This window comes from Carlito syrichta, unplaced genomic scaffold (genome assembly GCF_000164805.1).
Source record: "Carlito syrichta isolate Samal-C Ts95f unplaced genomic scaffold, Tarsius_syrichta-2.0.1 Scaffold313429, whole genome shotgun sequence".
In the NCBI taxonomy this organism is placed as follows: domain Eukaryota; kingdom Metazoa; phylum Chordata; class Mammalia; order Primates; family Tarsiidae; genus Carlito; species Carlito syrichta.
This window is the reverse complement of record NW_007257525.1, coordinates 71,370-83,722: the sequence shown is the minus strand read 5'-3', so window position 1 is coordinate 83,722 and position 12,353 is coordinate 71,370. Positions and strand designations below refer to the sequence as shown.

The following is a 12,353-nucleotide window of genomic DNA, read 5'->3' as shown; positions in this document are numbered from 1 at the left end:
CCCATGATGAAGTTGAATGCAGGGTATGGAGACAGTGTATGTCTTGTTTTCCTAACATCTGTAACTATTTGTTGACTGAATACATGTAAATAAGTCTCCAACTGTGACTGAACTTTCAGAAATAGCACAACTCGTTCAGAATGAGTTTGGGAGCATGAAGTGAGTCATTCAAATGAATAATGTCTTTGGGAAGACACAATATAAAGTAAAGCAGTGGAGAAACAGTTCTGTGCTTTTTTATACCTAACTCAAACTCATTTCAGAGGCAGTTTCAAATAAAAATCGTCATATTTGAGCAATGCAATTCTTTGTTTCTTGGAGGTGGTAACTTGGTAGAGTAACATCCATTCAATAGTATCAGTGGTCATATTTTTTAAGAATTGCAGGAAAACGTATATGCAAAATGCCCTCATCTTAGATTTACAGTTCTGAGTTCTTGTCAAGTTGATGCAACTCAGATACTTAACACTGTAGTGAAGATAGAGGGCATTTCCCTCACTCCAGAACATTTCCTGATGCCTCCTTCCACACTCATCCTAGCCAGTAGTGTGGTTTGGATCACCATGAATTCATTTTTTTAATTTTTGGGTTTTTTTCGGGCGGGGGGGGGGAGTTGGAGTCTCACTCTGTCGCCCAGGCTGGAGTGCAGTGGCATGCTCACAGCCATCACAGCCTCAACCTGCTGGGCTCAGGCCATCCTTCTGCCTCACCCTTCCAAGTAGCTGGAACTACAGGCGTGTGCCACCACACCCAGGTAATTTTTTTTTGTAGAGACAAGATCTCGCCAAGTTGCCTAGGCTGGGCTCAAACTCCTGGGCTCAGGCAATCCTCTCGCCTCTACCTCTCAAAGTACTGGGATTACAGGTGTGAACCACCGTGCCTGGCATGAATTCGTTTTATGTTAGTCAGCCTTATGTCAGTGGGACTATATGTGTCTGCTGTGTTTGGATTCTTTCAGTCATCCTAAGGGTTTTTAGGTTCATCCATGATTTTGCCCATCAGTGGTTCATTCCTTGGTATTGCCAGTTGGTATTCTGTTATATGAATAGTATTCCATAGTTGGTTTATCAGTAGTCCCGTTGATAGGCATTTTGACGGGTTCCAGTTTTTGACTATTCACAATAAAGCTTTGATAAATATTCTTGTAAAGCATTTTTATGGATGTACGTTTTAGTTTATCTTGGGTAAATGCTTAGGAGTGGTATATTGCTAGGTCATAAGATATGTGTATGTTTAACTATAAGAAATTACCAGCAATGTAAGAAAGTTTCAATTACTCCCCATCCTTATCAATGTTTGGCACTATATATATATAATTTTTACACATATATATAATTTTTTTTTGAGTTGGAGTCTCACTCTATCATCCAGGCTGGAGTGCAGTGACACAATCACGGCCACCCCAGCGTTGACCTGCTGGGCTCCAGTGATCCTTCTGTCTCAGCCTTCCAAGTAGCCGAACTACAGGCGCATGCTACCACACCTGGCTAAACACAAACAATATTTTTAACTTCAGCCATTCTAGTGGGTGTGTAGTAGTGTCTCACTGTGTCTTTGTTTTTTTTTTTTTTTTTTGAGTTGGAGTCCTACTCTGTCGCCCAGACTGGAGTGCAGTGGTTGCTCCTGGTCACCGCAGCCTCAACCTGCTGGGCTCCGGCGATCCTTCCGCCTCAGCCTTCCGAGTAGCCGGAATTACAGGCATGCGCTACCACGCCCGGCTGATTTTTTGACTTATTGTAGAGATGAGGTCTCGCTGCCCAGGCGGGTCTCGAACCCGTGGGCTCAGGCAATCCATTCACCTCAGCCTCCCAAAGGCGCGGGATTACAGGCTGAGCCACCGATCCCGGCTTTGTCTTTGTTTTTAAAACACATAATTTGCATAGATGGAGATTCACCCTGTTTAGTATACAATTGTGTGGATTTTGACAAACACAAACAATCATAAAACACAACCACAGTGAAGGTATGGGGAGCTGATCAAATAAGTAAATACTAAGAATATGCAAAACCAGCTTTCATAATGTCACCAACCTGATCCACCACCCCCAAGTTCCACATGTGGGTGCGCCCCCACCCTACTTAGGCTCTGATACCCCATCTGCCCCATCATATGGATGCCCACTTCATTCTGCCCAGCCACGCCAATCTGGCCCCCGCTATGGATACCAGGCCCTCCCCCTCTCCCATTGCAAAGACCCAAGTCATTCTGCTTCTCCTGATGTCTCAGGACTTGGTTGTTGAGGGAGAGCTGGGACCAAGGTACATCTCCTGATTCCATCTTCCATTCCCCAAGCTTTTCCTTTGTTCAGTCTTCCTATGCTACAGAATAATACAGTCCACCCATTTGCTTAAGCCCAAGCTCTGAATACCTTTGAGTATTTGCCTCTCCCCACCCCCTTCACGTCTATACTCAGTAAAATCTTTCATTCTCCCTCGTTTCCACTGCACCCACCGCTTTCCTCTCTGGTGTGTTCCTCTTTCTACTCCGCCTCACCTCCCACAGGCCATTCCCATAGAGCAGCCAGGATGCTCTTTTACAAGCAAAAGGTGTGATGACATCTAAAACCCTCCAGTGCTTCCCTTTGTACTTAGAACAAAACCCAAATCCCTCCATGGCATGTAATACCTATATCTGTGTTAATTAATCCTGGCTGTACATTAGCATTACTGGGGGGACTTGTTAGAAGCACTAAGCCTGGGCCCCACCCAAGTCCGATTCAATCAGAATATTTGGTGGTTCAGCCCAGGCATCATTTTTAAAGCCCCTGGTGAGTCTAACGGGCACCCAGGGCTGAAAAGGTTGCCTCCTCTGTCCTCGTCTTATTGCCTCCTCCCAGCCCCCTCTCTCGCACTGAGCAATTACATTTTCCTTCTGTCTTTTTTTTTTGAGTTGGAGTCTTACTCCGTTGCCCAGACTGGAGTGCAGTGGCCGCTCCCAGCCACCGCAGCCTCGACCTGCTGGGCTCCAGCGATCCTTCCGTCTCAGCCTTCCAAGTAGCTGGGACTACAGGCGCGTGCTACCACACCCGGCTGATTTTTGATTTATTGTAGAGATGAGGTCTCGCCAAGTTGCCCAGGCAGGTCTCGAATCCGCAGGCTCAGGCAATCCACTCACCTCAGCCTCCCATAGGCATGGGATTATAGGCTGAGCCACCGAGCCCGGCCTCCTTCTGTCTTTGAACTCCAAGCTTCCTCTGGCCTCACAGCGTCCTCACTTCATTTGTTTCTGCCTGGAAGTTTCTTTCCCCAGGTTTTTTCATGGCTGGTTTCTATTAACTTCTCAGTGTGACCTTTCCTTGGTCACCTTATCTAACATAATGTCCCTTGGTACTAGCCATTGTCTCCTAGAACACTCCTGGAACACTTTTTCCTCATAATCTGTCATTAGCCTCAATCATCTATCTTATTTAGGGTTTTTTTTTTTTTATATGAGGATATAATCTTCATTATAACTCTTGCTGTCTGCTATACCAGGGAGCTTAGATGAGTGCTTAATCAAGATTTGTTGAATGACTGCAGATAGATGGGAAAAGGGCCAGATAGGAGATCTGTTAGCCAGAAAGACATTTGGATGGAGGAGGTGAAACGGAGCAGATGATAGAGTCTGGAGGTGATCTGAGATGCCAGATGAAGTAAGTGACTTCAACTGTAGACTTAAGAACGCTCTGATACCTTCAAATTGGAGAGGATGCATTTGTACCTGGATTGGGGCAGTCTCAGGAAAACAGAAATGACTTGTGATATTTCAGGAAGAACAGCACTTGGCATAGAATAACTTTGGGTGATGACCATGGCAGCTATGAACTTTCTTTCTGAGGCTGTCATTTCACCTCAAAGCAGGAAAAAGTAGACCTCTGGACTTACCATCTCCCACCGCTCCCGTCATTTTCATTATGTGATAGCTTAAGAAAACAGCTGAGATTTCACCAGCCAGTTCACACTCCCCACAGAAGACAACTGCTTGCTGATACACCCTTCGCTGTCTCTGCGTCGTGATACATTCCGAAGTCTAGGAGCTTGCCATATGCAGTTAGGATTGTCTTTCTTTAACTGTGTGGGATTAATTGGAAAATCGTATTCTGGCTTGTAGTACAACCCTGGTTTGTAATACGGAAATGGGCAGACATACTCATGAACTATTACTACCATCATTGGTGTAGTTTTTAGCAAATGAATTTATAGAGTCCCGACAGCATATGATTAAAACTCCAGAGATAGGGCCAGGCATGGTGGGACTCACACCTGTAATTCCAGCGCTTTGGGAGGCTGAGGCAGAAGAATTGCTTGAGGCCAGGAGTTCAAGACCAGCCTGGGTGACATAGCAAGACCACCATCTCTTCAAAAAAATAAAATATTTCATCAGGTGTGGTGGCACATACTGGTAGTCCCAGCTACTCAGGAAGCTGGGGTGGGAGATTCATTTGAGCCATGAAATTGGAGGCTGCCGTGAGCTATGATCGCGCCACTGCACTCCAGCCTGGGCAACAGAGCAAGACTGTCTCTTAAGGAAAAAGCAAAACAAAAACAAAACAAAACTCCAGAGATAGATAGCATTCTCTTACTACCTGATGCCAAGGAAAATGAGCATTCACTTTCACAGAGTCAGCATGGTAATTTTGTGTCTTTAGATAGAGATTATACATATACTACAATTCTGGAGAAGACAGGAGGTTAAAAAAAAAAGTCTCAAAAATGACAGGTTTAAGAAGCATAATTCTGTGATGAATGGCTGTGCAAAATACTGTTTACAAAAGTAGAGATAAATTCCCCGAAAGTGGAACAAAGTCTATATTGTGGCATTTGGCTTAATGGGGCATAGAAAGATGAAAACTGCCTGGAAAAGATGAAAGTATTATTTCCCAGCTTGTCCTCCCCCAACTCTGCCTTTGTCCCAGGGTGAAGCTGAGATCATTCATTCATGCAAACAATATTTTTTCGAACTCCTGGACTCATGTAGGCCTCCCTCTCAGCCCCCAAAAGTGCTGGGATTACAGGCGTGAGCCATTACACCTGGCCGCAGAAGCCATAGTCATGTTTTTGCAAAACCAAGCAAGTGTATGCAGATGGATACAAGCTCTTGAGACTTGGGGAGAAATGCTTAGCTTGGTATTCTTCTTACACCTGGGTCTCTTACACATTGACATCCTAAATTAGAGGCAGTGTTTCCTGTGCAAGGATCTTTTTCTCAACCGTGTACCTTGCTACAAACCCAATTCCTTAAGCATAGTATCCCACTGCTCTCTGTAAAACATAGCAAAATCGGCCGGGCAGAGTGGCTCACACCTGTAATCCCAGTACTTTGGGAGGCTGAAGTAAGAGAATTGTTTGAGCCCAGCAGTTCAAGGTCAGCTGAGGCAACTTAACAAGACTTAGTCTCTACAATAACATCAAAAAACAAATTTGCTGGATGTAGTGGTGTAGTCCCAGCTACTCAGGAGGTTGAGGCAAAAGATCACCTGAGCCCAGGTTTTGGTGAGCCTTGATCATGCCACTGCACTCCAACCTGAGCGACGGAATGAGACCCCGACTCGAGAAACAAAACAAAACAAAAACATAGCAAAATTCTTTAAATTTTTGAATGCCACTGACATCTTAAAATTTATGAAAATATTGAATCTATGCCCAAAGAAAGTAAATTACTTTTCTATAAGTAACTTGTACAAAACAGATTGTGTCTATTTTTGTGGATTTCATATACAACCAATTTCAAGAGAGTTATAGAAACTTCTTGGCTGATGTCTGAACTTTTAATTCCAGTTTGCATCTATTTGCTGTATATATACGGCCACCCTACATGCATATGCTACTTAGTACAAGGTTTGCTTAGGCGAGATGACCACATTGATGCTTTAGTTGATGGGCGTGGGGAATAAGGAGAATTACTATGGTGGACTCCCTATAGTAGGTGTTCAGTAAATACTTAATATAAAAATCTGTTTATGGACAGATATTCTTTCTGCAAGATAGAGGATTGGAAAATATCTGTAGGAATATCGGAATTTTTATAAAGAAGTTAAAGCCTTTACCTACAGTCTCAGCAAACAAACCCATGAAATCTTTTCTGTCTTTCTTTTTTTTTTTTGAGTTAGAGTCTTACTCCATTGCCCAGGCTGAAGGGCAGTGGCACGCTCACAGCCACCCATCGTCGACCTGCTGAACTCTGGCTATCCTTCCGCCTCAGCCTTCTGAGTAGCCAGAACTACAGGCACGTGTTACCACGCCTGGCTAATTTTTATTTATTTATTGTAGAGACAAGGTCTCACCAGGTTTCTCGGACTGGTCTCGAACCCATGGACTCAGGCAGTCCACTTGCCTCAGCCTCCCAAAGTGCTGGGATTACAGGTTGAGCCACCGAACCCGCCCCCATGAAATATTTTCATTGAGGGGAGTGCTTTTGTAGCATTACCAAGAATTGCACACAATGTTGTTTTATTGTTTGGATTTCTTTTGCTGCAAATATTTGCATATATAAGGTTTACTATTTCAGTTTAAAATTGTTCCAGGACAGTAGTTCTTAACCTGGAGCTCAGAAGAGCTAGAGAGAGCAAATATAAATTATTTAAAGAGATCTATTTGAATAGTATAAGGTGACTTACAGAATGCATATATATGATGGAAGTTCACATGCATTTATGGATAAACATTTATTGAATGACTACAGGGTATTAAGGTGATAATAAGTTGGGCTGACTTCTGTCTTAATTTTGTTGTTGTTGTTGTTCTATCCTTTCTCCAAAGGTGTAGAGATGAAGCTAGGTTCTAAGTCAATTTTAAATCTCATTGTTATTAAAAGAATCCAAGCCGGGCTCGGTGGCTCAGCCTGTAATCCCAGCACTTTGGGAGGCTGAGGTGAGTGGATTGCCTGAGCCTGCGGGTTCGAGACCCGCCTGGGCAACTTGGCGAGACCTCATCTCTACAATAAGTCAAAAATTAGCCGAGCGTGGTAGTGCACGCCTGTAACTCCGGCTACTTGGAAGGCTGAGATGGAAGGATCGCCGGAGCCCAGCAGCTCGAGGCTGCGGTGACCGGGAGCGGCCACTGCACTCCAGTCTGGGTGACAGAGTGACACTCCAACTCAAAAAAAAAAAAAAAAAAAGAATCCAGGGCCAGCATGGTAGTTTACACCTGTCATCTCAGTACTTTGGGAGACCAGGGTGGAAGGATTGCTTGAGCCCAGGAGTTCAAGCAACATAACAAGACCTCATCTCTACGCAAATAAAAAAATTAGCTGGCCATGGTGGCACATGCCTGTAGTCCCAGCTGCTGGGGAGGCTGAGGCAGGAGGAGTACCTGAGCCCAGAAGGTTGAATCTGCAGTAAGCCATGATCAAGTCACTGCACTCCAGCCTGGGTGACAGTGAGACCCCGACTCAAAAAACAAGTAGACAAACAAACAAAAGAGACTCTAGCTTTAAAACAGATCTGGATTTTTATTGTATAATACACTGAAGTGTTTGTATTCGAACTTACTGTCTCTTGGGTTCCATCCCGGTATTGCTAACAGAACATGGGGATGTTTATTGCTAATACCTTTGTGTTATCCCTGAAAACATAAAATATTTTGTGTTCTCTTATGCCCTCACAGGTTGGTACAGAGGATATACTCTCCAAAATAAGTCTAAAAAGGTATGGATACCATTTCACTTTTTATTTCGTTTTTAATCTGTCCACTAGTTTTGTGTTGTTATTGCATTCCCTCATCTGCTGTCTGCTCTCTCTAGACCTAGTGTGCTTTCTCTGTGATGGCTCTTCTGTGGATTCGAAAGCACATTCTTTGACCTCAGTGCTTAAGCGTAGTACGTGTAAATTCCATCAACTGTAGTTCCCACCAAACGATTCAAAGAGAAAGTTCTGGGGGACCTCACGCTCCCTGTTCCTCAAGCTAACATTGTACTAGAGACATTTCTTTCAGGGAGGGAAACACCCATGCTTCTCCCTTTCTCTCTTGCCACCAATGCTAACATCCAGAACTAAGTGGTCTCCTCATTTCCACTTGATTCTTTCCTTCATTATAAAACGGGTAAACCTTGACTGGGCATGGTACCTTATGCCTGTCATCCTAGCATTTTGAGAGGCCAAGGGGGGAGAAATGCTTGAGCCCAGGAGTTTGAGACCAGCCTGGGCAACATAGTGAGAACTTGTCTCTACAAAAAAAAAGAAAAAATTCGCTGGACATGGGGATGCATGCCTGTAACCACAGCTACTTGGGAGGCTGAAGTTCGAGGCTACAGTGAGCATGCCACTGCACTCCAGCCTGGGTGACAGAGTGAGACTCTGACTCAGAAAAACACCCAAACGAACACACAACAAAATAAAGTGGATAAACCACAGTAGTGGTTCTCAAACTGTGAGGCTCATATCCCAGTTATACATCATGAAATCAATATAGTAAGTTATCACCAATATTTTCTAAAAAACTGAAAAAAGAAAAAGAGAAAACCGAAAAGTAGAGAAGAAAATGGAATGTAGTGGTAAATACCGTTCCATGAAACTTAGGTTATAGTTATATATTTTTACATATTTATTTTTTATGATCTTTAATGTATTTCATATGCCATACTGGGTTCCCATGAAAATGTATCTCTTACTGTTCCATGCAGGCAGAGTTTGAAAACTACTGACCTCAACGGTTCCTTTTCCCAGTGCTAAAGCTACTAATCATCAAGCTAAAGAAAATCTATTAATTATGTTAATGCCCCCTTCAGTTTCTTTTGGATCTTGTCAGTGCTTTTTCCTTTGATACCGCTCACTGAGCCAGCATGACATGTCAGCACTTTCTTTCAAAAGCGCAGAGTTGATAGGGTCTTATTATTTCACAATTAGTTCACATGCCGAACAGCAAATTAGGAAAGGGGTGAGAGAAACGTTTTAGAGTTTATCAAGGGGAGAGAGAGAGAAAAAAAAAAGAGACACCCCATGGTTCTCATTCTTTACACACAGTATGAGAAAGGTATCATCCTATATGGAGAGGCTGGTGTTGGATCCAGCCCAAAAAAGAGCACCAGGCCCAGAAACTATACTTTCTACACGATAAAATTCATTAAAAACCAGGACTGCTTCTGTGTTGTTGCTACTTAAATCACACTCAGCGTTTGCACACGTACAAGGTGGGGGGGACCCCCAAAAAACCCAGACTTCTCTAGGAAGGGTGGGCCCCTTGTAGTACAGGCTTCTGCCACTGGGTAGGTGTTCTAGAAACCCATCAGCGTCAGTGTACTAGCTAGTGTTGTTGGAGGAGGCTGCATTCAGCTTCCGTGAATTTGGGCGGGGGGGAGATTCTTTCAACACGTTTGCCCATTTCGTGATGGGTGATTGACAAGTGTACCTGTCCACACCGTGCCGAGAGTTCAGCAGTTTTGGGCCAAAGATGGCATGACCCCCATGTCCCATCGTCCCTATTCACCCAGTCTCACCTCGAGCACCTTTTTTTGTTTCCCTGGATGAAAAAAGTCCTCAAAGGAAAACGTTTTGCTGATGTGGAAGAGGTGAAACCAAAAAACGGCAGAAGTACTGAAAGGCAGCAAAATGGATGAGTTCAAAAACTATTGCGAGCAATGGAAAAACCATCTCAATAGGTGTATTGCATCAAATGGAGGGTACTTTGGAGGTGTCTGAACTTTAAACATGGAAGAATAAATATATAATTTTTAATAAATTCTGGATTTGGGGGGATCCCCCCCCTTGTGTGTATAAGCACACACGTTTTGTTGATTTTGACAATTTAATAATTAGCAAAATAAAGGCGTGTTTGCTTTTCATGCAAGTATCAGCTCCAGCAAGTCTGCTGTCTTTGGTCCCTATTGGACAGCTCAGAGAAATTGAAGGCAGCAAGAAATTAAATGAAAATAATTAGATTGGAAATGGTGACATGTGGCACAAGAATCAAACTGTGGATAGAAAAATTCAGCGCCAGGTTTGAGGAGAGACAAAAAGACCAAAATGGTGGGAGTTGGTACTTGCGTGAAAAGCAAAACACACCTTTATTTTGCTTCTTAGCCCTGGTGGTATTTATTGTACTTGTAATTATGGAAGGGGTAGTTATTTCAAAGCACAATTGGAGTTAACAACTTTAGTGATCTGTATTTGTTAATGAGTGAGAATACTTATGTCACTTCATCCTAATTCTTTTCTTTTCTTAGAAAAGTTTATTTAAAAAAATAAACCAAAAAAACTCAGACAAAATTATATGATCCACTTGAGAAATTCTTGACTTTTACCTGGTACATGTCAGCTGTGTTGAAACGAGTTTTACTACACCACAGGCCTTTCTTTTCAGAGAGTCTCCAGAGTGTACGAATCTTTTCAAATATAGAAGACCTTGGTTTCTAAAGAATCCTATAATTTCCTAGCACAGTGGCCCCTTAGTATCTATAAGGAATTGGTTCCCAGGACTTCCTAAGGATACCAAAATTCATGGATACTTAAGTTCCTGATAGAAAATGATGTCGTAGGCGAGGCACGGTGGCTCACACCTATAATCCCAGCACTTTGGAAAACTGAGGTGAGAGGACTGCCTGAGTCCACGGGTTCAACACCAGCCTGGGCAACTTGGCGAAACCTCGTCTCTACAACAAATCAAAAAGTTAGCCAGGCATGGTAGTGCATGCCTGTAGTTCCAGCTACTTGGAAGGCTGAGGCGGAAGGATTGCCTGAGTCCAGGAGGTCAAGGCTGCCGTGGCTGTGAGCGTGCCACTGCACTACAGTCTGGGGGACAGAGTAAGACTTCGACTCAAAAAAAAGGGAAGAAAATGGTGTAGTATTTGCTTATAACATATGCACATCCTCCCGTGTACCTTTCATCATCTCTAGGTTACTTATACCTAACATAATGTAAATGCTATGTAAGTAGTTGCTATACTGTATTGTTTAGGAAATAATGACAAGGAAAAAATGTTTGTACATGTTCTTTTTTTTTCCCCAAATATTTTCCGTCATGGTTGAATCCACAAATGCAGAGCCCATGCTACAGATGGCCGACTGTGTATAAAAATCCTTCTAACTTAGTACCCTTGTCAGCTGTTTTGAAAATTAGGTGGCTAGAGTGCCCCTTAGGATTGAAATGACAAGTTCTGGATGTGTGTTTAATTTTTTTGTGTTCACTAAAGCATTCTTAGAGTCCTTATTTAAGCCTAAAACCTAACCCGTTATAAGATTATTTCAATAAGACATTTTCTTTGCTCTTGATAATTCAATGAAAACTTGGTATTTCAATGCAATGATAATGCAAACAAGGGCCATGCATTTGTTTGATGATTTTTTTTAAAGTGGAAATATCTTTCTTGTGGAGAAATCCAGGAAAAACCGAGGGGATTCACAGTCGTCATGAATTATGCTCCATTTTTGGACACCCCTTCATTAAGAGATCCAGCCTGTTCCAAACACTCTTCCCGTGCTGTGCTTTCCCATCCCCCTCCATTTAGGGGAAGGACTACATGAAAGGCCTGTAATTTTAATGGCTATTCTTGGTGTCATTTATACCCCGACCCAGCCATTTAGCGTGATGATAAAAGGAACTAGTGGGTTTTACAAATTGAAGAAGCCAAGAGCTTTTCTGAAACGGATTATTGATCCCGACAGGATTATGGGAATATGGATGGGGCAGCGTCTAGAAAATCATTCATTTTTTTTTCCTTTCCACTCCAGTGAGTAGGTTGCATTGAAAAAGAAAAGGCAGAATTGCGAGATAGGCTATAAATCAAAAACATATGATGCAGGTTTACTCTGACTCTCTGTGTGTCATAGTGGTATAGGAAACATTCTACAAGCGTCAGACTTACCAGAGCAATTAAGTGACTGTAGATGGCTGAGTGCCATTATGGACGGTGCCTGCACATGATGGAGTGGTAATAATGACAAAATAGATACTCTGCTAATATGAAAATCATCATGTCTGTACACCAAATATAAACTCTTTGATTATGATCTTATATGTCACAAAATCCATAACTGCACATTTATATTTCTGAATACTTCTCTCTTGGACGTCTCCCAATCCCTGGGAGGGACCAGTCTCCAGATTGTAAATGCCTGAAAATTTTAACTGGTCCTTTTCCTTTCTGACTTGAAAAACTTTGAGCAAGGATTTTCCTTTGGCCTAGCAATGTTACATTTTATTTTAACCTCCAGATATGGATCCTTGAAACTACTCTAAACAGTTCATTTCTACTCAGCTCCCTCCTTTTTTAATAATGAGTTCTGGACTTTATTGTGTTAAAAAACACATAGCATAAAATTTACCATCTTGACAATTTTAAACAGACAGTTCAGTGGCATTAAATACATCCACATTGTTGTGTAACCATCGCCACCATCCATCTCCAGAACATTTTCATCATCCCAAAGGAAAACTCTACA

At 42.6% G+C, this 12,353-nt stretch overlaps 1 protein-coding gene across 1 annotated transcript in view; it reads left to right on the top strand.

Moving 5' to 3' along the window:
- The window catches only part of LOC103272981 (dedicator of cytokinesis protein 5-like), a 103,471-nt gene that overhangs the window by 20,346 nt on the left and 70,772 nt on the right, over positions 1–12,353 (top strand). The window contains exon 2 of the mRNA XM_008070452.2: positions 7,585–7,625. Within this exon, the coding sequence (XP_008068643.1) occupies positions 7,585–7,625 (41 nt within the window). The remainder of the gene's footprint in view (positions 1–7,584; positions 7,626–12,353) is intronic.